Source organism: Ochotona curzoniae, unplaced genomic scaffold (genome assembly GCF_017591425.1).
Source record: "Ochotona curzoniae isolate NIBS_2020 unplaced genomic scaffold, NIBS_Ocur_1.0 contig_2321, whole genome shotgun sequence".
Lineage (NCBI taxonomy): Eukaryota > Metazoa > Chordata > Mammalia > Lagomorpha > Ochotonidae > Ochotona > Ochotona curzoniae.
Genome location: NW_024465421.1, coordinates 23,716,929 through 23,741,800, shown reverse-complemented (window position 1 = coordinate 23,741,800; position 24,872 = coordinate 23,716,929). Strand labels below are relative to the sequence as shown.

The following is a 24,872-nucleotide window of genomic DNA, read 5'->3' as shown; positions in this document are numbered from 1 at the left end:
CGGGGCGGGGCAGGGCGGGGCGGGACAGGGCAGGGCGGGGCAGGGCGCAGGTGGCACCTTTGTTGTCATGCCACACGCGGATTTTCCACACGCTGCCCAGGCTGTGTGGGGTGGCAATCTGGAAGATGTCGAGGCTGTTGCGGTGGAAGGCCCTGTGCCCGTGCAGGTGCCGGTGGCCGCTGCGGCTGTCTGCCCCATACAGCATGATGCCCACGTGTGCTGTGGTGCCTGCGGATGGTGGGGGGGCAGGAGCCTGCGTGGGCGGCCACCCCGCTTGGGGCCCAGGCTGCCTTTCTGTCACATGAGTGCTAAACCAAGCATGACCCCAGCATCCAAGGACTCCAGGCCCAACAGCCAGGGCGCACCAACTGCAGGGCCTGCCCTCAGACCCCAGGCCGCTTGGTCTGGTCCCTGACTCTGACGTAGTGGGTGAAACCTCCACCAGCAGTGCAGGCATCCCATATGGGTGCTGGTTCGAATCCCAGCTGCTTCACTCCCCATCCAGCTCCCTGCTAATGTGCCGGTACAGCAGGATGGCCCAAGTGCTTGGGGACCTACATCCACGTGGAAAACCCAGAAACCTGACCCACCCAAACCCACTGCTTCCTGGGCTGAGCGTCAGCAGGCAGCTGGACACACACTGTTAGCACTCAGTGCATCTCCCTTGGAGCCGTCACACGGACACTTAGGCAGAGCTGGTGCTGGCCTGTGAGCCCCAGGCAGTGAGGCCCCTTCTGGCCTGGCATCAGCAACTCAGGGAGGCTGGCCCTGCGTGGGGTGGCCAGGAGCCTGCACTCACCCGAGCCCCTGCCCCAGCCGGTCTTGACCAGAATCTCATACTTGAAGCGGCCCCTTTTCCCGCAGAATGGGATGACCCGGATGTGGCGCAGGTCTAGCTGGTCCAGCTTGCGCAGGATCACGGCCATGACCGCATAGCCCCCCAGGCACACAGCACAGGTCAGCAAGATGACATAGTTCATGCCTGCAGCCGGCTCCTGAGCAGACAGGGCCGTCATGTCCACATCGCCCATCCGTGGATAGAACCCAGCCTGTGCCCTCACCCGCCACCTGTACTCACGGGGAGGACGAAGTGGACACGGCTGGGGGGCACAAAGAGGCTGGCACCGAAGGCAGTGAGGTGGCGTGTGAGACACACGGCCTGGCTGGGCGAGGTCTCCTCCAGGGGCACGAGCCCCTCCGTCTTCCACATCATGTCCTCCTCACTGAAGTACTGGCACAGGGCCGTGTAGAGGCCCACGGACACCTCAAGCGCCGACCAGCGGAAGTGGCTTGTCAGGTTCAGGTAGTAACTGCCAGTGGGTGCTCGGGTTCTAGGAATGAGGAATGCAGCAGCAAGACCCTTCAGCACGACCCGGCTTCAGACCCCAATCCCACCTTCCAGCAGTCACCACGTGGGGAGGGGCTCACCCTGGGGCGATGAAGAAGGTGTAGGGCCTGTGGTCGGTGCCCGTGAGCAGCTCCGGGCTGATCCTCCTGCTGGCCGAGCAGTTGTGCTCATTGGGCTGGGGCTCCGAGTGCAGGTACACAGCCAGGTATGGCTCAGGCTCCTCGGACAGGTAGTGCCCTGGAGGGCAGGTGCAGCGTCAGACCCTGCCCGCCCACCCCCAGGAAACAGGCAGGAAACTGCGGGGGCTTGCCTCGTAGCACCCACCATTCACCAGCGTGTACGTGAGCCGCAGGTGCAGCCCTGCCGCAGGGTTACTGCTGTCCAGGGCCACGACGGCGCTGACCGAGGCCTGGGGCTGAATGATGGCAGAGCCCGCAGATGCCTGGGGCCCCCAGGAGGCCTGGTCCGAGTTGTTGGGCACCTTCACAGTGATGGCGCGTTCCGAGGCCAGACGCTCAATGGGGATGTGGGTGCCAGCCTGCGTCTGGAAGGCCATGGACGCCACCTTGGTGGAGACTGTGTAGTTGCTGATGTAGCCGAAGGGGAAGGGATTGGAGTCCACGAGCAGCATGAGTTGCACCACGTCGCTGAGTGGCGCCAGGGCCCCACTGAAGGCCTCGGGGATGGAGAAATGGCAGCCGGGCCCAGAGGCGTTGCCATAGCACAGCAGGCTCAATGGGTCCGAGCGCTTGCCCTGGGCCACAATCTCCTCACCAGCCAGAGTCAGAGGTTCTTCATTGAGCACACGGGAACGCATAAGGATGCACATGAGGGCGGAAGACAGGTTGTAGGCCCTGGAGGCCACCATCAGGGCAGGTGGCTCTGTGCCGGGCTCTGTCAGCTGGGTGCCCTGCAGGTCCAGGCCAGCCAGGTGGATGAGATCCCCTGCAATGGGCAGGAGGTCAGGGGAGTGACCCGGGGCCGGGAGGGGCGTGGCCCGGGGCCGGGAGGGGCGTGGCCCGGGGCCGGGGCGGGAGGGGCCCGGGTGTGGAGGGCGGGGCCACAGCATCCTGCACCTGTGATGTTGAGGATGCTGTCCGCGATGCCCGTGGGCGTCACAGTGCCCTCGGTGGTCTCGGCCTGCAGGATGCGCATCATGCCCTCCAGCTTGTGCAGTGTCTTCTTCAGGCAGGAGCGACACACCAGTTCCCTGCTGGACACCTGCAGGGAACCACGCGCATGGGGCCCAGGCTGCACAGCAGCAGCCAGTCACAGCAGGTGCACTGGCCTCACACTGGACCGCAGCACAAGAGAAGCCTAGGCGACGGGATGCAGCACACAGAACTGAAAGAAGCCCCTGCACTTGGAGGCCCGGCCCCCAGCAGAGGACGTCCAGGGACCCCCTACCGTGCACTGGGCCAGTGCGGCTGCAATCTGCTGGATGTCGTCCACCGTGTTGACCCGCAGGGACACCAGGGTCTCTGTTATGTTCTTGCGTATCTGGGCCCGCAGCTGCTGCTCCCGCTCCGCCTCTGTGGCCACGTCCAGCACCTGCTCATACTGGTGGGGCAGCGGGCACAGCAGTGCTGTCAGCGGCCAGGCAAGGAACCCCCTGCAGCACCAGCGGGCCAGCGGCAGGGGCATGGAAGGGACGGCGGAAGGGCTCAAGGCCACGGTGTCCACCAAGGCGCTCACACTGACCTCGTTCAGCACAGTGACCAGGGCCAGTGAGTATTCGATAACGTGCTGGGGGTCAGCCTGACGCAGCAGGCCAGGGAGCACGCTGGCTGTGAGGCCATGCAGCCAGGCCGTGAGGCTGGGGGAGCTGCCATTGGGCTCGGGCAGGGCGATGACCAGAGACCTGTGTGACGGCAGGGGACATGAGCAGGCAGGGGCCTCTGTCCTCCCTCCCCTGCTCCTGCATACCCTACTCACCGGTTGAGGGCGACCACGGCAGCCCCCAGCTGGTCCTGCACCACCACAGCCAGGCCCACCTGGAAGTGCGGCCGGAAGCCGGGTGGGAGCACAGCAGAGTAGGCTGCAAGGCTGCCTTTATAGATGCAGAACTCCTCGCAGTGGCCCTGGCGACAGCGGCGCAGCAGCAACGCGTACACCAGGGGCGCCCCCGCATCCTCCGCGTCCCACCACCCTGTGGACAGCAGTCGGGGGGCCGCGTTAGACCTCATCCTCCAGCCCCTCACCCGCATCTCCTGGTTCACACGTACCTGTACACTCGAATTGCACCTTGGTGGTGAGGGCACGCACGGCAGCCAGCGGGAAGAGGCGGCAAGCGCCCCCCAGTGGCGGCCGGTTTGGGGCCAGCCGGATGGAAGCGCAGCCTTCCTCCTCACCGGAGCGTCCCAGCACCGTGAGCGTGAACGTGTAGCCCTGGCCGTCCTGCAGCACGCCGCGCCGTACCACCAGCCGCATGCCCGCGTTGCCGGTGGACGTGGTTGTCTTGTCCAGCACCAGCGTCTTGTTGCTGAAGGTGCGTGCAGCCCAGCGCTGCGGGGACACCCGGAGGTGTGAGGAGGCAGGGACATGGCAGGGGAGGCCCCGGCTCCCCACCGGCCTGCCCACCACTCACCCCTCGTTTGGAGCCGCGGCTGCAGTTGTGACAACGGCCCTCCAGGTACACGTGGGAGCTGCGGCTCACTCCGTACACCGCCTGTGCCTTGCAGGACACACACTCCAAGGACACGATGGGCAGTCGGCCACTGCGGATCAGCACCTGGGCAGGGGTGGGGTCACAGGTCAGGCCCTGGCACTGCCTCCTGCATGGACTGCTCCCTTTCCAGGGAAGCCTTCTGTCCTTGGTCCAGCAGCTCCTACCCCACTCAGACTCCACACAAGACCCCATCTCGAGTGCCCACAGCTGGGCAGAGACCGAGCTGACCCTGCTCCAACTGCCCTCTCTGGTCAGGCCTGCCCAGGCAAGCCAGTGGAGAAAGGCGTGGTCCAGCACCAGGGACAGGTGAATGTGGCTGCCAGGGACCTGGGACCGCAGCCCGCTGTTCCCAACCTCCCTGGCTGACCACGCAGGAGAGCAGGGTGAGGAGACTGGCCTGTCCCAAGTGGGAACCAGGGTCCACTGCGAGAACAGCCTTAGGGTGGAAAGGGACTCTGCTTCCTGTCAGGACATGGCTTGCTTTTACCAACCTCTCCTAACACCTAAAGTCCTCCCCTTGAACGTGCTGGGATCCCATATGGGCACCGGTTCTAATCCCGGCAGCTCCACTTCCCATCCAGCAGTCGAGGATGGCCCAAAGCCTTGGGACCTGCAACCGCTTGGGAGACCCAGAAGAGGCTCCTGGCTCCTGACTTTGGACTGATGCAGCTCTGGCCTTGTGGCCGCTTGGGGAGTGAGTTGGCACACGGAAGGTCTTCCTCTCCTTCCCTCTGCAAATCTGACTTTCCAGCAGAAATAATTTTTTTAAGAACTCCATATACAGCTATGCTCTGATACGGAAAGAAGCCATGGTCACGATGGGTGTCATGAAATGGAACTCACATCAAACCAACACCAAGAGGTTGGCAGCTAATTCCCTGACTGCAGCACTGGCGCCCCATACAGGCGCCGGTTCTAGTCCCGGCTGCTCCACTTCCCATCCAGCTCCCTGTTTATGGCCTGGGAAAACAGAGATAGAGGGCCCAAAAGCCTTGGGACCCTGCACTTGGAGGAAACTCCTGGCTCCTGGGTTCAGATCGGCTCAGCTCCAGCCATTTGTGGCTATTTGGAAAGTGAACCAACAGACGGAAGATCTCTCTCTCCTTCTGACTTCAAAATAAATCAAGAATTTTAAAATGTTATGTGAATGAACACAAATCCCCAAGAAGCACTAAAACATGGGAACTTAGAGCGAAGGCAGACAGCGGTAATGCCGGCACCAGCTGGCGGACACAAGGCAGCACCAACCGTCTGACTGGCGACCTCCTCCTTCCGGCCTGCCTTCCACACGGTGAGGTTGAAGGTGTACTCCACACCGGCTTCCAGGCGCTCCCGGGGGATGGTGACCACGCTGCTCCCTCGGGGCCCGAAGTTCAGGGTGCACACGCCAGCCTCGGTCTGCAGACAGTGAGGAGAGGGGTCAGAGCCTGGCCAGGGGGACAGACACCTCCTGCCCACACTGGAACTAAACCCACTCGGGTCAGTCCCATGCTCACCTGCGTGGAGGCCACGCAGGCCCAGTGGCAGCTCAGAGGTGTCTGCTCTCCATCCTCCAGGTTCGGGTCATACGACTCACTGCCGTCCAGCACCAGGTCCTGGGTGTCCGACCATACCCGATAGGAGCCCCCCTCAATGATGGGCACCAGGCGCTCGGCAGCCACAGTCACATTGGCCTGGATGCTGCGTGCCAATGGCGTATCTCCAAATGACACCACAAACACAAAACAGTAGTGGCCGACAGGCAGGGCCAGTCGAGGCACCACCAGCTGGGGCCGGCTCACGTCCACACCGGGCAGGGTCACACGAGCCGAGTGGGCCAGCCGCTGGCAGCTGGCAGTGCGGTACACCTCCCAGCGGTACTCCGTCTGGTAGACGACGCAGTTACGCAGGTCGACGTGGGCTTCGAGGTAGTTGCGCTGCGAGCGTCTCATGGTGACCTGCAGCGGCAGGGCCACGTCCACCGCAGGCTCCTCGCAGGCCAGCACCTGGACGCTCACTGTGGCCTGCGCCACGAAGAAGCTCACCAGGTTGGAGGCATTCACCTGCACGCGGTAGTCCCCGGGCTGCAGGTAGGAGTGGTCAGCCCAGGGTTCCCTTGTGACCTGCACTGGAGCCCCATCCCCAAAGTCCCAGCGGTAGGCCACCCGTCGTGGGCTGGGACTTGTGGCAGCCTCAAAGTGAGCCGAGCGGTTGGTGAAGCAGCGGCCCCTGCGCAGCTCCACGTACTGGATGACGTCTTGCACCTCCAGGGCCAGCGTCAGGTTCACACCGCCCAGCGCGTTGAAGGCTCGCACATGGATCTCCAGGAGCCCCGCCGCCACGGGGGTGTAGGTGACGTCCCGGCCCGACAGGATGACCAGCGAGTCACCCTGCACCTTCTGCAGGGAGAAGTACCAAGCATAGGCGACACGGGAGCCCTGGTGCACACGTGCTGTGAAGTTCTGCTCAGTGCCCGTGGGGATGCCTGGCTCACAGCAGTGGGGCACCTGCAGCCCCACCACGGGCTCCAGCACAGAGACGCGCACCTGGGCCTGCGCCCGGCTCACATGGTTATCGGCCTGGACGCTTACCAAGTGCTCTCCGACCCAGGAAAAGCTGCGGGAAAAATAGGGCCCGGGAAGTACCTCGGGACCAGCGCCATCAACCAGCAGGCGGAAGGTGACGGCCGAGCCGGCAGCCAGCAGGATCTGGAAGTGGACAGGCTGCCTGGGCGCCGCCACCTCGCTGCTGGCCCACAGCACCAGGCCCACGATGGACTCTTCCACCGTGAGGTTGTGCATGGCTACAAGCCAGCTGACTGCGTTGGAGGCATTGAGCTTGATGGAGAAGGTGCTGGCCGTAGGGAAGCCCACGGCAACATGTTGGCCATACCTGCTGCCGCCAGGCACGTCCCAGCACCAGGTCACGTTGGTGCCTGCAGCCAGCTGCCCCGAGAAGGGCACGGTGGAACCAGCTGCCACAAAACTGCTGTCCAGGTCGCCAGCCTTGATCGTGAGACCTCTCACAGGCACCTGCACGGCCACCTCGACAGTGGCATTGGCCGTGCCTAGCTGATTCCATGCTGTGACCGTGACCCGGTACAGGCCGGATGTGGGAAAGGTGTGTGTGGTAGAGGGCTCAGGGGTCTCCCAGCTCAGTTCTTCACCCAAGGACCAGGAGTAAGTGACGCCACTGCCGCCGGCCAGCTCAGCGCGGAGGGTGACACTCGTGTTGACGGCAGCCGGGCTTGGGGAGGCGGCCACGGTGAGCCAGCCCACAGGCTCCACAAAGTCCACCGTGCGGTCGGCCAGGGCACTGCCCAGCATGTTGGTGGCCCGCAGCAGGATGTGGTAGGTGCCAGCCTGGAGCGCAGTTAGTGCAAAGCCCTTCCCACTGCCGGTGAGGGGCAGGCCACCCTCGCGCTGGGCAGTCCAGCTGTAGGAGATGTTGGTGCCCTCCCTGACGGCAGCCTGCAACTGCAGCGTGTGGTTGGTGGGGAAGCAGCAGGCGTCACCTCCGCCCAGCACCTGCAGCCCTTCGATGAGCTCCTGGACATAGATGAAGACGCTGTCCTGGGCGGCGCCCGCCTCGTTCTCTGCCGTGACGGTGATGGTGAAGGTGCCGACGGAGCGGAAGGTGTAGGAGATGGCGGGGCCCCCGGGGATGGGCGTGCAGCGGTCGCACAGCACCCACGAATAGCGCGCGTCGCTCCCGGCCTCCAGGGTGGTGCTGAAACTCACGCTGCCGTTCAGGGGCACCACCGTGCGGCTGGCATTTACACGCAGCCCCCGCACACGCTGCTTGACCGTGACGTTCAGCTGGGACTCGCTGCGGCTCACCTCGTTCCAGCCGGCCACCTTGACGGTGAAGTCGCCAGTGCTGTTGTAGCTGTGCACGACCTCAGGGCCCTGGAGCCAGGCCCCGTCCCCCAGCTCCCACCGGTAGGAAGCAGGGCGCCCGCGGCCTACGGCAGCCAACAGGTAGGGCTTCTGCAGCTCCAGCACACGAGAGCTGTTGACCCTTATGCCCGTGACCACCACGGGCTCCTGCACCTCCACCAGAGCCGAGTCATTGGCAGCAGACACGTTGTTGGACACGCACACAGTCACCAGGAAGGAGCCGGGCTCCCGAAAGGTGAATGCTGCCTCAGGGCCCCCAGCGCGGGCGGGGCCGGCATCCTGAGCGCCCGAGTCCCAGGTGTAGCGGTAGGGGAACGAGGGCCAGACGTGAGCCACCAGGCGGGCCTCGTCCCCAAGCCGCACGAACTGCTGCTGGGGCTGCAGGGTGACATTGCCCAGCTCGGGCTCCACACACACGCTCGTGAAGTAGTGTGCCTTGTTCACACGGCTCGACAGGACCAGCACCAGGGGAAACGTGCCGCTCCGCGTGAAGTTGTGGGTCACTGTGGGGCGCCCCCAGACGCTCGTGTTTGAGGAACCGTCCCCAAAGGTCCAGTCGAACAGGTAGTGGGCAGGGTCACCAGTGACGTGTGCCATGAGTTGTACGCCAGGCTGCGTGGGAATGCAGCCAGAAGGTTCAATGCGCAGCACCTCCAGGACAAAGACCTGCACGCGCACACTCCGGGCCAGGGAGCCGGCAGGGCTGGCCGCGCGCACGCTCACGGTGTAGTTCTGAGCCCGCAGGTACACGTGCTGCACCTTGGCCTCGGGGCCAGAGAACACCGTGCCGTCCCCCATGTCAAATGTCCAGGTGATGTTGTCGCCCGCCTCCAGGGTGGCATTCACCAGCACGGGGGCACCCTGCTCCACCGTGGGGCTGACCAGCACACTCAAGCCCCGGAGCTCGTCCAGGATGAGCAGGTCGGCGTGGGCTGCCACACTGCTTACCGTGTTGTTGAGCTCCAGGCGAACGCGGTAGCTGCCCCCATGGGCATAGGTGTGGCTGACTGCTGGCTGGCTCTGTGTCAGGATAGGGGAGCCGTCCCCCAAATCCCAGGTGTACAGGATGCCCCCAGGCGAGGGCAGCGGGCAAGGCAGGAAGGTGACGAGCCGGCCAGCCACCAAGACACTGCTGCTCATGCACAACGCCACTGAGGGCAGGGCGCTGCGCACACTCACGGGGACGCGATGTGTCAGGTTCTCGAAGGTGTTGGACACGAGGACCGTCAGGTTGTACTCACCTGTGCGGGGATAAGCCCTGCCTAGCACCCGGTGCTGAGGGGAGCATGGCCTACCTGGGAAACAGGCCCAGCCCACTAGGTCCCCAGGCTGCTGTCGGACAGCCAAGGCCAACCTCGCAGTTAGGGAAGTCAAGTAAGGCCACGGACAGGCCAGCAAAAGGCATAACCTGTGGCTTGGGGTGAGGACAGGGCCCCACAGGGCTTCTGCAGCTCTGACCTCCCATCTCCAACTTCCAACCACAGGTGAGAACAGGGCCCAGCTGCACAGCCAGGCCATGGGGAGGGGTGCCCTGCCTCACCTGGGCTGGTGTAGACGTGGGTGGCGCTGTGCTCCACCAGCACCTGGGCCACAGTAGGGTCTGGGACCTGGAAGAACTCATCATATGGCGGCTTGAACTGACCTGCCACCTGCTGCCCATCGCCAAAAGTCCACCTGCCAGGGCAGCGGACAGAACATGAGCAGGTGCCCGAGTCCCCATGCAGCCCTGCCCAGGCAACACCAGCACCCCAACAGAGAAGGAAGCCGAGATCCTGAGCAGCCCCTCTGGCTTGGCCCACAGCCAGCCAGTCACCAACTGGGATGAGAAGCTGGCGGCCAACCCTCTTGCCGTGCTGGGTCCGGGGGCACTCACTGGAAGGTCACGTCCACAGCCGAGTCCACCAGCACGCTGGCCGTCAGCTCTAAGGTGGTGTTGGGGGACAGCGCGGCCGGCACTGCAGACACCTGCAGGCCGCACATCCTGTTCATGCGCTCCACAGTGACATTGTAGTTCACCGTCGCGTTGCTCACATGGTTGGAGGCTGTCAGCTGCGGTCAGAGAGGTGGGCACCAGGTGAGGACAATGCCTGGGGCAGTCCCAGCCACGCCCACCTCCCTGTGCCTACCGAGAGCTTGAAAACGGCTGCGCTCTGGTAAATGACATTGAAGACCATGTTGTGGAAGGTCAGGGACTGCTTGTCGTCAATGGTCCAGCGGAAGGTCACGTTGGAGCCGGCCTCCACCACAGGGCTGTACCTCTACACCAGTGGGGGCGGGACATCAGCCACGCCCAGCAGCACTTGAGCTGACTCCACCCTTGGTTCCCGCTGGGCTGCCAGAGAGCCCCCACACCGGTGTGCACCACAACAGACACCCACAGGGGAGGCATGAAGCTGCCCAGGCTGAGCTCGGGCCCTGACAGGGTCAAGCTCCAGGTGTGCGGCTGTGGTCACACCAACGGTGCCCTTGCCCCAGTAAGCTGGGCCTCTCCAGCAGCAGGCACCCCATCTCAGACCTCACAGCCAATGCCAGCAGTACTGCTGGGTTCCCAAGGGGATGACAGGACACGCCCACACAGCTCAATTTGGGGCTGTGGGAGACATACTCCAGGCAGGGACATGCCCACCCCCCGAGTGACATCAGGGACAAGAATCCGGCATACAACTGCTTGCGGTGGCCCAGAGCGTGAAGAGCTGCTTCAGAAACACATCAGGCAAGCGGCAGGTTTTTGGGGCAGCCAGTGCCCCAGAAGCCCTGTGCCCAGAAGCCAGGCACTGGCTGGCACATGTGCCCCCTGCATCCTGTCTAGGGGCCATACTCACCACCAGGACGCCCTGTAGGACACGGTTCTCGGGGCTGGGTGAGGCGTGGAGGCCTCGGATGGGCTCCTCAGCAGTCAGCCGCAGGCTGAGGTTGGCATGGCTGGCACTGTTCTCAGCTACAACCTGCACCGTGTGCTCACCCTCCCGCAATGCGGGCAGCGCCAGCACTGCGAACAGGGTATCATTGGTCTCCTGAACACAGGCGGGCACGAGGGCGGCTGTGGTGGCAGGGCAGGTGGCCATGAACGGGGCGCTGACACTGCCCCCAGCCCAGCGAGCTGTGGCAGTGGCGTTGGCTCCAGAGTCCACCTGCAGCAGTAGCACAGAGCCGCCGGTTGGCATGTACAGTTGGCCATCCTGGGTGGCAGGGTAGGTGACGCGCAGCCCAGTCACCGGGGAGACCACATCAAAGCTGCAGGACAGGTTGTGTCTGGACACGGAGTTGCCCACCGTGGCCTGGACCTTGTAACGCCCGGGCCGTGGCAACCCAGGGTTGGGTGTCAGACCCAGCAGTGGGGTAAGCTGCTCTGTGGCCGCAAGCAGCCACAGGGCACAGGTGCGGCCGGCCGGAGAACCCTCCAGCTTGGGAGGCAGGTGGGCCAGCCAGGCAGAGGAATTGGTGGAGAAGTAAGGGGTCTCGAGGCCAGGGTGGCTGGGTGCTAGGGGGCAGCGCAGGAAGGCACCGGGTCCAGCATCATGTTGCAAGCCGACGAGGTCCCCAGGGAGCACAGGGGCATCCTGGTCGCTGAAGGAGACCTGCAGAGGGAGGCAGGGCCGCATCACGGCGTCAGCCAGGGGAGGTGAGGGCAGAGGGCGGGGACAAGGCCTCCGGGGTCTGAGCCAGGACAAGGCTCTAGGGTCCCCAGCAGCACTGAGTGCTGGTGCTGGCAGAGACCCACATGACAGCCACACGCAGGTGGGGAGGGTGGCCCTGACTGGAGAAGACCCAAAGGGCCTGAGAAACGAGACGTGAGGTGGGGAAGCGGGGCTCCCAAGATGCCCCGAGGGAAGGGGCGGGCGGGAAATGAGCTTGGAAAGCTGGGGAGAACCGCATCTGGGCATCCAGTGTGAAGACCCAGAGCCTGGCCAGCCGAGTGGCAGGATCCCACGGAGACTCAGCCAGGACACGCACCGAGTAGTACGCAGGAGGCCCCGCAGGAACGGCCAACAGGAACTCCCTCCACAGCACGTAGGCGGCCGCGGGGCGCCAGAGCCCCGATGCAGACCTGTTGGCACAGTCCCGAGGAAGGCAGCCTTGACCGCCAGGGCAGCTGCATCCCTCAGTCAGGCCCTCCGTGGCTGGCTGCAACTTGTTCTCCAGGGACCTGCTTGCAGGCTCAGTGAGGTTCCCCGAGGCTCCTGCAAGCAAGGGAGCAGGGCATGGCCCCGGATGATGGCGGGCCCACGCTGCAGTCTCCCCCAGCACCGCATGTCCTGCCTGGACGCCAGGCCAGAGGTCACGGCACAGGCCTACAGACCTGTTCTGTCCACCTTGAGCTGGCGGCCAGCAGACGTGAGGTGGCTCAGAGGCCATGCTGAGCCCCCAACTCCTAGCACCAGCAGGAGCCCCACCTTCTGCTCCCGAGGGCCGGTACACCTGCAGCCGTAGCTGGACAGGCTGCCTAAGCTCCAGCGTCTCAAATTCCACCGCGGTGAGGAAGGCTTCCCGGCGCAGGTGCAGGCCCGGGAACACCATGACCTGGTGGCACAAAGGGGCTGCCTCAGCTCCCACCCTGCTTGGCCCCGGTCTAGGCTCCCCATGCCCCAACAGCTACCACCAGCCAGATCACCACATCCATGGTGCAATTTCCCATCAGTGGGGAGGAAGTCAGGCGGAGCCCACACACAGCAGCAGGATTCCTGGCTGTTTTTATGCCACCTTTTTTGGTGGCTTCCCATAGCCTGCCCTGGGCCTGGATGTGTCCTGCATATGGCTAGATGGTTCCAGGACAGGGAGGTCCCAGTCCTGGGGCAGAGCGAGTCAGGGTGCCTCACCTCCACAGGCTCCCGGGGCACTTGGAGCATGCTCTGTGATGCCAGCAGTCTTGGGGGTCCCTGTATCTCCCCACTGGGCATGCCCACGAGGAAGTTCTCAGCGTCCCACACAGGGCCTGCGGGTAGCGAGTGTGCAGTGAGATGCAGGTCCTTGGGTGAGGACAGTGGTGGGTGCGAGGGGAGCCAGGGCAGCCAGCCCTGGGCTGAGGCAGCCAGCACTGCCCCCGCCACCCCACCCCTGTTCTCTCTGGCCTCAGCCCAGGCACAGCACAGATCTGCAGGTCCCCCCCAGGGAGCTCCAGGGAGCCCCCATGCTCCCCGGCAGCCCCGCACCTCCAGGCCGCAGCTCGCAGACGTAGCTGTGTGGGGCGGAGCACAGGTCTGTGTTGCACTGGCCGGCAGATCCAAGCCGTACACAGTGCTCGGCCGTGGCTGGGTGCGGCTCCCCGGGCAGCCAGTTCTGGCAGCTCTCCAGGCTGAAGGCTGAACCTTGGGTGGCTGCGCCTGCCTCAGCCCCTGCTCCCTCAGCTGCCGAGAAGCCAATCCACACGTCCAGGTTCCTGTGGGCAGCGACAAGGAACTCAGAGTGCTCGGGCCAGGAGCTGGCTGCAGCCTGACCAGGCCTGAGCCACCCACACCTTCAGGGGGTCTGGAGGGGCCCCGTGGGCCGCTCAACGCTCCTGCAGGGTCAGCATCCTCTCCTGGAAGCAGGCTCGCCAACACACACCTGCACGTGCATATCAGGGTGCACAGCCAAGGCTGCCCAGGCGCCCACGTGGACAGGCCCCTGCTTTCACGGGCGCCCTGAGAAGGGCCTGTCTGCTCGAGCCTGCTTCCCGCTTAGGGGCCTCGAGAAGAGGTGGCGTCTAGCCCCAATCCTCATCATAGAGCAACGGGATCCTGCTCCCCGCAGCAAGGGGGCTAGCTGAGGAGCAGCAGGCTGTCGCTGCAGCTGCACCAGGATTGAGGCTGTGGGGTCTGGGGTCCTCCCCTGGAGGGACGAGCGAGGCCACCAAGGGCCAGGCTTTCATCCCAAGAAGGCCCACAGCAGCTGCTCCCCTACTCTGTGCACTTGCTGGGCTGCCACGAAGGTCCATCTGCCTCTGCTCCTGAATCGTCCCAAGTCCTGGGCCTCTACCCAGATCCTGGGGACCCCCTCCCTCCTCTGGCTTCCCTGAGTGGGTAGGCAAAGTACCTGGTAACTTGGGAGACCAAGAAGCTCTGGACTGCAGGACTGTCCACCATGGCCAGAGCGGCCCCGGCCCAAGCTCGGCACTGCTCCTGTGCCTGCAGCCAGGGCGCCTTCTCGGCCACCAGGCGGTAGCAATGCCCGTTGTCAGAGAAGACCTCCGTGTCCGAAGAGCAGAGTGGGTGCACCACTGGGGGCAGCAGACATGAGCAGGGTTCAGCATGTGCCTGAGGCCAGGGTGCCAGTGTTGCTCCCCCAACCCTGAGCCTGATGTAGCAGAGAGCGAGGGCGACCAGGGCCAGGCAGGGAGGCACCCACCTTGAGCCGGCTCCTCGCCCAGGGCCATGATGCTATAGGTGGCCTCGAGGCCTGAGCCCCCACGGTTCTGGACTCCAAGCTTGAGGCTCTCATTACTGCGCACCAAGGATGGGCACACGAGCCCCAGGGCAGCAGGTGCTGCCTCCACCCACACTTCTGTGCCCAGCATGGCAGAGCCAGCCCCCAGGGCCAGCAAAGCCGTCACGTGATAGTGCCCTGGCAGCAGGTAGCGGTGGGTGGTGGCTGAGCCAGCCGTGTCTGTCTTGGGGGAGCCGTCGCCGAAGTCCCAGCGCGTGGATTGGATGGGGAGGGGGGCGGTGATGTGGAAAGCTGCGGGCCAGCCAGAGGCCAGGGGTCCACGGGGCCCCTCCAGGACAGCCCCTGGGGAGGCAGGGAAGACATGCTGGAGCAGGCTCGGGCCCCCACAGGCAGGGCTGGGAGAAGGTGGGGAGCTGGAGCACAGGGACAGGCAGGCCAAGGAGGTGTTGAGGGGCTGGGGCGCCCCACACAGGCACTCGCCCTGCTCTGAGAGGGCTGCCAGCTCGTGGCCAGTGGAGAAGCAGAAGGCGCTGCAGGTTTCAGGGGCCAGTTGTCCTCCGCGCGCAGTGAAGGCTGCAGTGGCTACCGTGCCCGAGCTGCTGACTGGGAGGCAGGCGACGTACTTCTCACCTGGAAGAGGCAGCCAGGTTGCTCGCCCCCTAGCCCCCCAGCACACACAGGGCACCCCAGTTCCCCCCACCTCAAGCCTGACCCTGCAAGACTAGGCCAAGTCCCACGCAGCAGGAAAGACAGAGCTCGCACTCACCACAGCCACCATCCAGCAAGGAGGTGCTGAGCAGCGGCTGACCAGCCAGGGGGGCCGGCCCCGCACATGTGGCCGCATCCGGCTGGACCACACGAACCTGCTGCTCCTCCAGCCAGCGTGGCAGCCATGCCAAACCACAGCCACACTCGAATGGGTTCCCGCCCAGGTTTCTGCAGGAAGGGGAGGGGCGGAGGAGTAGGGCAGCTAGGAGGTCTCTGGCTGCCCGCAAGGTCTCAAACATGGGAGGGGCTGGGCCAGAGGTGCAACCCACCAAAAGCACGGCAACTTACATTTCACTTAAGTTAAATAAATTAACAAATGTTCCTTCTTCCAACGCAGAAATCTTATTGCTGCTTATGTCCCTGAGAGAGAGAGAGAGAGAGAGCAGGACTGGCAGGGTCGGGGCAGCCCCGTAGCTAGGCAGTGGCAAGGGGCCGCCGGGGAGACAGGGCACAGCGGGGCAGGGACTCACAGCTCCACCAGCGCCGAGAGGTTGGCCAGGAGCTCAGCGTCCAGCGCCCGGAGCAGGTTGTGGGAGAGGTCCCTGTGGAGCAGAGCAGCCCCGGGTCAGGCTGGAGCCCCACAGGCCCCGGAAGCTCCCTGGCATCTCCAGCCCACTGAGCCCCTTACTCCAGCAGCTGACAGGGGGTCCTTCCAATGCAAGACACAGACGAACACTCCTCCAGAGAAACCAAGGCGAGGGCTGGGGTCCCTCAGCACACTGACTTGCCAATCCCAGAGACCTGCAAGGCACTGCCCATCCTTACCCCACATTACCAGGCCTGGCTCCACCCACCCTCTCCACTAGGGCCAGCATTCAACAGTGGCCAGCTGCTGGTGGGTGCCATCTCAGATGGGGCACGAAGATCAGATAAATGGGGAAAAGGTACATATGAACCCCAATAAAAACTTCACATTGCAGATCAGAGCATCTGGGCAAGTCCTGGCTCTCTGCTGATGCAAACTTCAGAGGCAGCCACGTCAGCTAAGTAACAAAGTCCCTGCCGCCCAGTGACAGCTCCCCAGCTCCCCGCGCCAGCCAGCAAGGGTGTTTGGGAGGTGAGCCAGGGGTTGCAAGCCCACTTCCCCTTGAGATACATAAATAACTCAACATGTACTTCTGTGCTAGACAGGCAGAGCGCTGGGAGGCAGGGCCAGGGATCTTCCCTTTCCGAGTTCAGCCTGCACAGCAGGAGCTGAGTCAGGTGGGATCCAGGAGCCGGGAACTCTGTTAACCACAGGTGGTGGCAGTGCCGAGGCACTTGGCCACCTCCCTCTGCCTTCCCAGAGCGTCAGAGCGGGGGCTCCCACCAGCTCTCGAGCACTGCATCAACCTGCTGCACCACAAGTCACTCTTAAGAAACAGGCAGTTAACAGAGAAGCACAAACGGGGAAATCACTCCGTTTCAGCAGCTGGAGAAATGCCAATGCAAACGATACAGCTGCCTTCCTCAGCTACCCAAGCTGTGAGCCTGTTGGAGGGCAGGTCCCCAGGCAGGGACACAGAACAGAACAGCCAGGCTGCAGCCCATGGCAGCAGGCGCTAGCTCGGCCCAGCCTGGGGAACCGGGGCCTTCCCAGTGGCACGCTCCTATCTACAGCCCGGCGGCCCTCTGCTCCAGAACCCACCGACGGGTTCTGGGGAGGCCATGGCCATTCCCCCAGCTACCTCCGGGCACTTCCCTGCTCCACACACTCCGGATACCCAGGTTCAGCACAGCCCCCGGGCAACCCCCACCGTGACAGTGACACCACAGGGCTGTGCAGGTCTGTGCGTCACAGCCGGAAGGCCCGGGCCTCTGGCCACACAGCTCTGCCCACCCACCGGCCTTCATCCTCCCAGCTGCTGAGGCCACAGGCCGGGGTCAGCACAGCCAAAGCCTGCTCAAGCCTCTGTCCCAGGCACCACCTGGACCCCTGTCTCATGTACTCCATCCAGGAGTTCCCTAAGAAGGACAGAGGCTGCCCGCGGGGGCCTGTGGCAGGACAAGCAGCTCCAAGGTGAAGCCAGCCCTCCCACCCTCACCCTGCAGGTCTCGCAGGTGGGCCCGGTGGCACACGAAGCACCCGTGGACAGAATGCTGAGACCGTTCTCAGGGCCTCCCAGCCTTCTTGCACATTCTAAGTCCTTCCCCCAGGCCGTGGGCAGACAGAGTACATAAGCCCCGTGGTCTAGGGGCAGAGCGACATGTGGGAACCCTCTGGCAGTCACTGCCATCCAGCAAAGCCTGGCTTCCCGCTTGCTCCTCGCGCACACAGAACGGAGCATGGGCCGAGGCCCTCATGGCTGGTCATTAGGGCGGCAGGCCCACAGCGGCTGCCGGGACCTCCACACCACCCCCTGAGGTGAGAAGGAGATGTGGAAGAGCCACTTCTGTGGTGGGGTGAGATGACCACGGGCCCACGTGACAACTGTGACAGACCACGGTGGTGCCACAAACACTGTCTTCCCATGGCGGCTGAGCTGTGAGCAAGGATGGGCTGCCTGAGGTCCGAGACTTCCTGGTGCGGGAGCTGGCACAGGTCCCCAGTCCCAACCACCCCAACATACAGAGGGCCCACAGCCTGGACCCCAACGCAGGGAGTAAGAAGGCCTCTTGAGAAACATACCTCGGGTTAATGTGGGAGCTGAGACAGCATGGGGCGTCCCAGTGCCCTCCTCCAGCAACCAACAGCCAAGCTCATCCCCCAGCACTCCCCAAGAGGTCCTGGAAAAGGGGGTGCCACCCTCTGGGTCACCTGGACCCTACAAGGTCCCCCAAAGACCAAAATTAGCAATCCTAGAGACTTGAGGCCAAGGCTAGAAGGGCTCAGGTGAGGTCGGGGTGAGCTGAGCTGCTGACCATAAGCAGGGGAATGAACGGCAGCGTGAGAAGACGTCGGCTGCAGCCGGCCAGTGCCCGCCCACAGCTCCAGGATGTCAGCCCCAGGGCCACAAGGGTAGCCCTGTCAGGCAGGGTTCCCTTTCCAGTTCTGAGACAGGCATTGCCTCAATGCCCAGCAGTCACTCCGGAGCCCGCTCTCCGCAGCCCTGTTGTTTCAGGGTGTCCCTTGGACTGCCCCCGACACCTCACAGGACTTCCCTGTGTACCTTGCTCCAACCTCGCCTGTTAAAAGCAGGAATTGGGGGCCTGGCGGCGTGCCCTAGCAGCTTTAAGTCCTTGTCTTGAACGCCCTGGGATCCCATACGGGTGCCCGGTTTCCTGTCAGCCTCACTTCCCATTCAGCTCTCTCCTTGTGGCCTGGGAAAGCAGTCAAGGACGGCCCAAAGCCTTGGGACCCTGACCCACGTGGGAGACCCAGAAGAAATTCCTGGCTCCTGGCTTCAAATCGGTGCAGCACCGGCCGTTGCGCTCACTTGGGGAGTGAATCATCGGACGGAAGATTTTCCTCTCTATCTCTCCTCTTCTGTGTATGTCTGACTTTGTAATAAAAATAAATAAATCTTAAAAAAAAAAAAAAGCAGGAATTGGGAGGTGGGAGCTCCCACTTTCAAAGCGGCACAGGACTCAGCCCTCCAGGGCAGGAAGGACGCTGGGATGAGGCATGGTCAAGCAGTGCAGGGGCAGCTGGGGTGGGGGTGGGAGGAGATGAGAGGGGCCAAGCTCAGGTGGGCCCCGCGAGGATGCAGGATGCTGCCATGTTTCCTAAGTTCCAAGGGCTCCCGGATCCTCGTTCACCCCACAGCTGAGCAAAGGAACCTACCCCGCACAGAGCAGCCAAGGGGAGAGCCCTGGGTGCCAGCTCTCCAGCCCGGATGCCGGGTGGGGTCTGGGGGCTGACTGCACATTCCAGACGCGTGTGGTCAGCGGCGCGGGCGCAGGCCAGGCCCAGCACCCCCGCCCTGGCGCTGGCGGCCACGCTGGAAACAGGCTTGGGGACGGCTGTGAGGGCCGCCTGCGCGTGTTATGGAAGCGCTCCATGCACGGCAGGGAGGGGCCCACTCACCCTCCAAGGCCCCAAGCTCTCCAGAGAAAGCAGGTTCCCCCTCAGCCCGCTAGGGGCATGCCCCACACGGTCCCTCCCGGACCCCAGCAGGAGAGAACAGCCATGGCGAGGGTCAAGGCAGAGCGGACAGAGCACTCCCCAGGCCGCCGACGTCCCCTAGTGGGCTTTCCTTCCAGGCGGCCAGCAGCCGGAGCCAGCTGGAGTCCAATCACCTCATTCTGTTTTCATTCTCATCTACTTATGGTGAGCAAGGCTGGCTTCCAGGGCCGGAAATGATGTTTAAATTAATGAATTCAAGTTCAGGGGAGAGAGCGAATTTGAAGAAACACACGCAGAGTGTGCTGGTGGAGAGGCGGGCAGAACAGGGGGCTGCGCCCACCCTGCCTCTCCAGAGGGGGGAAAGGTCTGCCCACCCAGCCCACCCTGCCCCCAGGCGAGGAGAGAGAGCTTGATAACAGAAGGGAAAAGCCCAAGCCTGAAGGGTCCGGCATGAGAGCCTCGGGCAGAAGGTGGACCCGCCCTGTGACAGCTGGCAGGGCAGGCCCCACAGCAGGGGCAGGGACAGCCAAGCCAGCGGGGTGGACAGCCCACCAAGGACTTGCTCTAGCTCTGCCCACATGCGAGCAAGAGCACTGAGGGCGGTGGGGCAGAAAAGGACAACCTGTGGCCCTGGTCAGCCCCAAACCACCTCTGAGCACCCGTGCAGGGCAGGCCTGGCTGCTGCAACCAGCAAGGGCACCAGCTCTCCAGACAGCAACCTGAGGCTGGGGGACTGGGGGACTCCACCTCTCTCCTCCCCCAGCCACAGGTAGCCAGCAGGGTCCGGCAGAAGGAAAGCCAGGCCTCACGAGGGTAGCGGGCACGTGGCTTCCCAAGGGCGCAGCGTGAAGCCACCTGACTCAGACGGCCCAGGGTCCTGAGCACTTCTTTCCGAGCTCCTCCGACCAGGCTGGCCCAGCCAGGGAAGAGGAGTCTGCCTGGCCTGGGGACAAAGCCCCTCCCCTGGGGGCCTCCAGGATCCCACCCACCTGCAGAGCCAGTGCCAAGCCCAGCCTGAGGCAGCCTCGGTCCCCATGCAGCCCCTCCACAGGGCCCCCTTGGCAGAGGCAGCTGCCAGGCCGAGGCACTAAGTGTTCCCAGAAAGGACATGAGCTGCATTTTCCAGCTGCTTCTCTCTGTGCCTGGAGAGGCGGGCCAGGCCCGGGCTGGGGCAGGCAGACCCGCCGCCGCCACCCAGACAGCAGCAAGGGAAAGAAGCGGGATGTGTTCATTCCACAGCACTAGGCGGCCGGCCTGGCTGGCTCCTTCTGCTGGCGCTGGCCACCACAGAATGTTCCGGAAAGGAAAATCTATGTCTCCATCCAAAATGGCTTCCGTTGAAATCAAACCCCTGCCAGGGTCTTCCTTGGGGGATCCATGCCCCAGGGTGGGGATAAAGTTATAGCCAGCAGAGCCACCCTGTGCCCCAGGAAGAGCCCAGGGAAGGCTAGCGAGGCACGGCCCGCATCTGGTGGGGACCACCATCCACTCAGTTCTCAATATGGCGGCCAGTGCAAGCTGGCTGACGGGAAGGAGAAGGCGTCACCAGGAAACCCACATGGCGGCATCCCCGGCTGGGAACAGAGGAGCAACACAGGCTGGGCATAGCTTCTCCAGGAAGCACCAAACACGCGTGCCCACCACAGGTGCAAAGTGGCTCCACGTGTGACAGCATCACATGGCTCTCTTGGCAGGCACGCCAGAGAAGTCAGGCAGCTGCCACACCACCTGAGGTCCCAAGAACAAGCAGAGGAGAGAGGGTGGACGGACCAAGTGCTGTTTGTCACTCGGCATTACACACACACACACAAAGGAACCACGATGAAAGCCCACGAGGGAGGACTGGCGGTGTGGCATGGCAGGGAAGGCCATCACCTACAACACTTGCTGGCATCCCGTATGGGTGCCACTCTGTGTCCCGGCTCCTCCACTTCTGAGCCAGCTCCCTGCTAACGGCCTGGAAAGGTAGTGGGGGACGGCCCACATGTTTGGGTCCAACACCCACATGGCAGACCTCGACCTGGCCCAGCAGTGGCAAGACCTGCTCTGCCCTCTCCCCCTCGGGTGTTATTGTGTCTGCCTGCCTGCACAGAGGGATAAGGCCTCACCTCTGAAGAGCGTGGACATGTGCCCAGGGGTGCCCGGCTCTCCAGACCCTAGCTGGCAGGAATGACAAGGGGCAAGCACCTCAGACGAGTGGGTGGGAGTGGGATTAGAACCAGCAAGGCCAGGGCGAGGGCAACAGTGGGCCTGTATTCTTGTTATAATCACTGCTCTCACCGAGCTGCAGGTGCCATAGGTGTGAGCCGCAGGCAGGCAGTGCGCAGGTGTCTCCTTGCCATGGCACACACCCTCATGCCGACAGCTCTGCGGCTGGCGTGCGCCCACCTGCACACACTTCAGTGCCCTGGTCAACATGCACTCTTTATCTAAGAAGCTCACGGCACTCATGTGGGGGCAGCCAGCCAGGTGTGCAGGCCAGTGTCCTTCCCCACACCTCTGCAGGCCAACCACACTGCTTTCCTTAGAGACCCTGTCACGCCACCCCAACTGGTTCTCCCACTCCACAAAGGCCTTGCCCCTCAGAAACCCCGCAAGACTGCCCCTTCCCACGGAGAACTTCTCACTGCCCCTGGAGTCCTGGCTGCCACATCACCTGCCCACAGTCCCTCTAAGCCAGGCCCACCTCTAGCCCGTGGATTTAACACAGGCTCCTGCTGGGTGACAGTCCCAGGTTGGGACTCACAGACCCTGGCAAAAGGCTGGCATACAGCACCCGGGTCCTCCCTCAGCAGAGGCAGCACATGCCTCGGCCGTGGGGACAGCCCCCAGCCTTCATGCTCAGGCCACAGAGACAGGAACCAAGAGGCCCTGCTGCCCGGCCAGTCCCCAAGCCAACAACACACAACTGCCATGGCAGGTACACGTCCAGCCCAGACATCTGCACACAGGGCCCGGGGACCTTCTGCCACACACACATACACACACGGGGAGCAGGGGACAAGGCCCCAAGAACTCCTTAAGTTCCCCAGACTTTAGGTCACGAAGCCAAGGACCAGGAGGAGGGTTGCCAACACGCACGAGACCACACCTGGTCAGCACCACTGGTCACCCAGAGTGCCCCGCGGCCCAGGCCCGGCTCCCACCACACAGCCCTGGGAACCGCCACCAACCTCCAGCAATGCTGGAGGGCACAGACAGACATGCCTGCCACCAGAGGGGTGGTACAGAGACCACCAGGGACCTAGGGGGCAGGACCAGAAGGGACAGGAGGCCCACACAATGAGACACGACCCAGACCCAGATGGCGATTGCTGCCAGAGGTGTGTCTGGGGTGCTGTGACTCACGCCAACAAGCAGGTCAAGTAGTGTTCAAGCCACAGGGAGGGGAGACTGTACACAGGGGTCGTCCTGATGAACGCCTCAACTTAAGCTCAGCATGGCAGGACACTTCCCCAGTCACACCCACATTCTGAAGTCACCGTCCCCTAAGACAGGCTGCAAGGCAGAAGCCCAGGCCTTCACCCCAGGGAGCCAAAATCGCAGGGGTGCCCGTCTGAGCCCACACCAGCTGCGGGACATCAGTCCCTGTGCCCATATCCAGGTCCGGGGAGAGCCCCTGGGGAACATGGAAATCACCCTGATGGCCCACAGTCACGCCAGGCCAGTGGTTGCCAAAACTTAACACCAGCTAACACCGGAGATTACAGGCACGTCAGGCTCAGGGTGGCTCCTGGACCGGGCCAGAGTGCCCCCAGAGCAACGGGGCCAGCAGGGACAGCGGCTCCTACCAAGTGCTGGTGCGGATCTGATGCAATTCTGCAGTGTCAGGACAGGCAGAAGGGGCCGTCCTCACAGGACATGCCACCACACGGCCACCGTGCCACCAAGGCCTCTGGGTCAGCCAGCAGGCAGCAGAGCTCCTCCCATGAGCCAGCTGCAGTGTGTCCATGCCCCACCAAGTGCTGGCTGAGGAGCTGGAGGACCCCCAGGGATCCACCTCACTGGATGAGGCGGGGATCCTGAGCCACAGCTGTCTGCGCCTCGGCCCCTCACGCCCTTCCAAGGCTGCGTCCTGGGCACCTCACCGCGCCAAGCCCCTCTGTTCTGCCCCATCCGGACTGCGCCTGCTGGGACGTGTCCTCAAAGGTGAGGGGTCAGGGCACGCGTGTCAATCTGCAAAAGCCTGGTACATGGCACCTTCCTGCCAGTGCTTCCTCCGGCTTCGAAAAGCCCGATGCACCCAGGGCGCTGGACGCCCACCTCCTCACAGCTGGCCCGGTCCAGCCCGCGAGCCTTCGCCCCACAGCGCTCCCGCCCCTGCCTCTGGACCGTCCTCCTTGCCCCTTGGCAAGCGCCAGGCCTGCCGGGCCACCATCCCCGGGGTCGCGCCTGGGCAGTGCCCGATGCCGCTGTCACCGGGCCCGGATCAGCTCCGACTGCCGGACCCCGCGGAGGTTTTCAGGGAAACGCTCAGCGCCGCGCACCGCCGGCGGCTCCAGGTTTTCCTTATTTAGTCGGCGGACGTCTCACCCCGGGAGCCGCCTGGCCTGAGGCCCTTCCCTTCCGGAGGCGGCAGCGCGCCCACGCCCCGAGAGCCCGCCCGGTCCCCCGGAGCCCGCGCTCGGTCCTGGCGGCGATGCTGTCGGCCCCCCAAACCCCTGACTCCCCGACCGCGGGCGGCATGGCAACGCCCGCCCGCGCCCGGCTACTCACAGAGCTGTGGCGTCCGCGGGGATGCGCAGCGCCGGCTCCAGCGTCCGCAGCCCGCGGCCCGAGCAGTTGACGCGGCAGGCGGCCCCGGGCGCTGGGCTGCACAGGCAGGGGGACGGGCACGGCCCGCAGCCGTGCCCGGGGCCCCCCGCCAGCGCCCCGAGCCACAGGCCCAGGCCCAGGGCCAGCGCCAGGCGGGCGGGCGGCATCGTCAGCGCAGCGCGCGCATGGCCCCGGCCAGCGCCGAGGCCCGCCCGCGCGCAGGCGGCCGCGTTCAGGGCAGGCCCGCGGACGGCATGTCGGACTGCGAGGCGTCTCGGGTGGCGGCCGCGGCCTGTCTGCGCTCCGGGCCAGGCCGCGCTCCGGATGGCCGGCCGCCCGCTGGCGCGCTCGCGCTGCAGTGCGGCCCCGCGGGCTCCGCCTCCTCCCGGCCGTGAGACGCGCGGGGGTGGGGCTGCGCCGGGCCCCGCCCCCTGCGCCGCGGGTGGGCGGGACCGAGAGGGCCCCGTGGTGGGCGTGGCGGGGCTCGGCTCCACCCCCACGCTCTACGTCGCGGGCGGAGGCGGAGCGAGGCCGGAGCAGGTGCCTGTGCCCTCCACCCGGCCGTGGCCTGCGGCCCGCTCCTGGTGCACCCGCCGCACGTCCCTGCAAACCCACGGAGGAGACGCCTGGCTGGCTGGGTGGGAGCTGGGCGAGGGCCCCAGGGTCTCTACGAGCCCTGGGTAGTTGCACAACTTAAGTGAGCAGTGAAGGTAGCATGCAGGCTGCAGCACGCGGCCACACCCCGCAGGCCGACTAGACGCCACGGAATGCATCTTATTGAAATAACCCAAAGCAGACCGCAAGGTTGGAAGAGACACGTGGGGGAAAGGGCGAGTGACAGCTAAGGGCTAGGGGTTTCCTCGGGAGATGAGGAAATGTTCTGGAACGATACAGTACAGTCTTATAAAGGCACTAAAGTCCCTTGGACTGGGCAGTTGGACAGAGCAAAGAGATTATGGCATGCCAAGGGACTTCTGTCTTGAGCTTGAAGGGACACCCATGAGGATAAGTGGGGTGAGGATGAGTCTTTGGGGCTCCAGGTCGGTGCTTGGCGCCCCCACCATAGAGCACAGCACAACTCATGGCTAGCAGCACCGCATGAGCAGC

General features: G+C 64.2%; 1 protein-coding gene across 2 annotated transcripts in view; it reads right to left on the bottom strand.

Annotated features, from left to right (window-relative positions):
- Window positions 1–24,037, bottom strand: part of LOC121151739 (polycystin-1-like) — a 31,341-nt gene extending 7,304 nt beyond the window's left edge. For both annotated transcript variants that reach the window (XM_040973493.1, XM_040973494.1), the window contains exons 1-27: window positions 23,727–24,037; window positions 15,496–15,567; window positions 15,314–15,385; window positions 15,024–15,193; window positions 14,219–14,887; window positions 13,907–14,090; window positions 13,045–13,271; window positions 12,712–12,827; window positions 12,289–12,415; window positions 11,849–12,075; window positions 10,717–11,472; window positions 10,021–10,152; window positions 9,768–9,943; window positions 9,435–9,568; window positions 5,513–9,135; window positions 5,265–5,414; window positions 3,936–4,079; window positions 3,574–3,853; window positions 3,284–3,497; window positions 3,050–3,209; window positions 2,756–2,908; window positions 2,425–2,569; window positions 1,673–2,293; window positions 1,429–1,585; window positions 1,079–1,331; window positions 800–995; window positions 58–228 (exon numbers count right to left, since the gene is read on the bottom strand). In XM_040973493.1, the coding sequence (XP_040829427.1) occupies window positions 58–228; window positions 800–995; window positions 1,079–1,331; window positions 1,429–1,585; window positions 1,673–2,293; window positions 2,425–2,569; window positions 2,756–2,908; window positions 3,050–3,209; window positions 3,284–3,497; window positions 3,574–3,853; window positions 3,936–4,079; window positions 5,265–5,414; window positions 5,513–9,135; window positions 9,435–9,568; window positions 9,768–9,943; window positions 10,021–10,152; window positions 10,717–11,472; window positions 11,849–12,075; window positions 12,289–12,415; window positions 12,712–12,827; window positions 13,045–13,271; window positions 13,907–14,090; window positions 14,219–14,887; window positions 15,024–15,193; window positions 15,314–15,385; window positions 15,496–15,567; window positions 23,727–23,932 (9,535 nt within the window). In that variant the 5' untranslated portion in view covers window positions 23,933–24,037. The remainder of the gene's footprint in view (window positions 1–57; window positions 229–799; window positions 996–1,078; window positions 1,332–1,428; window positions 1,586–1,672; window positions 2,294–2,424; window positions 2,570–2,755; window positions 2,909–3,049; window positions 3,210–3,283; window positions 3,498–3,573; window positions 3,854–3,935; window positions 4,080–5,264; window positions 5,415–5,512; window positions 9,136–9,434; window positions 9,569–9,767; window positions 9,944–10,020; window positions 10,153–10,716; window positions 11,473–11,848; window positions 12,076–12,288; window positions 12,416–12,711; window positions 12,828–13,044; window positions 13,272–13,906; window positions 14,091–14,218; window positions 14,888–15,023; window positions 15,194–15,313; window positions 15,386–15,495; window positions 15,568–23,726) is intronic.
- Window positions 24,038–24,872: the final 835 nt, after the last annotated feature.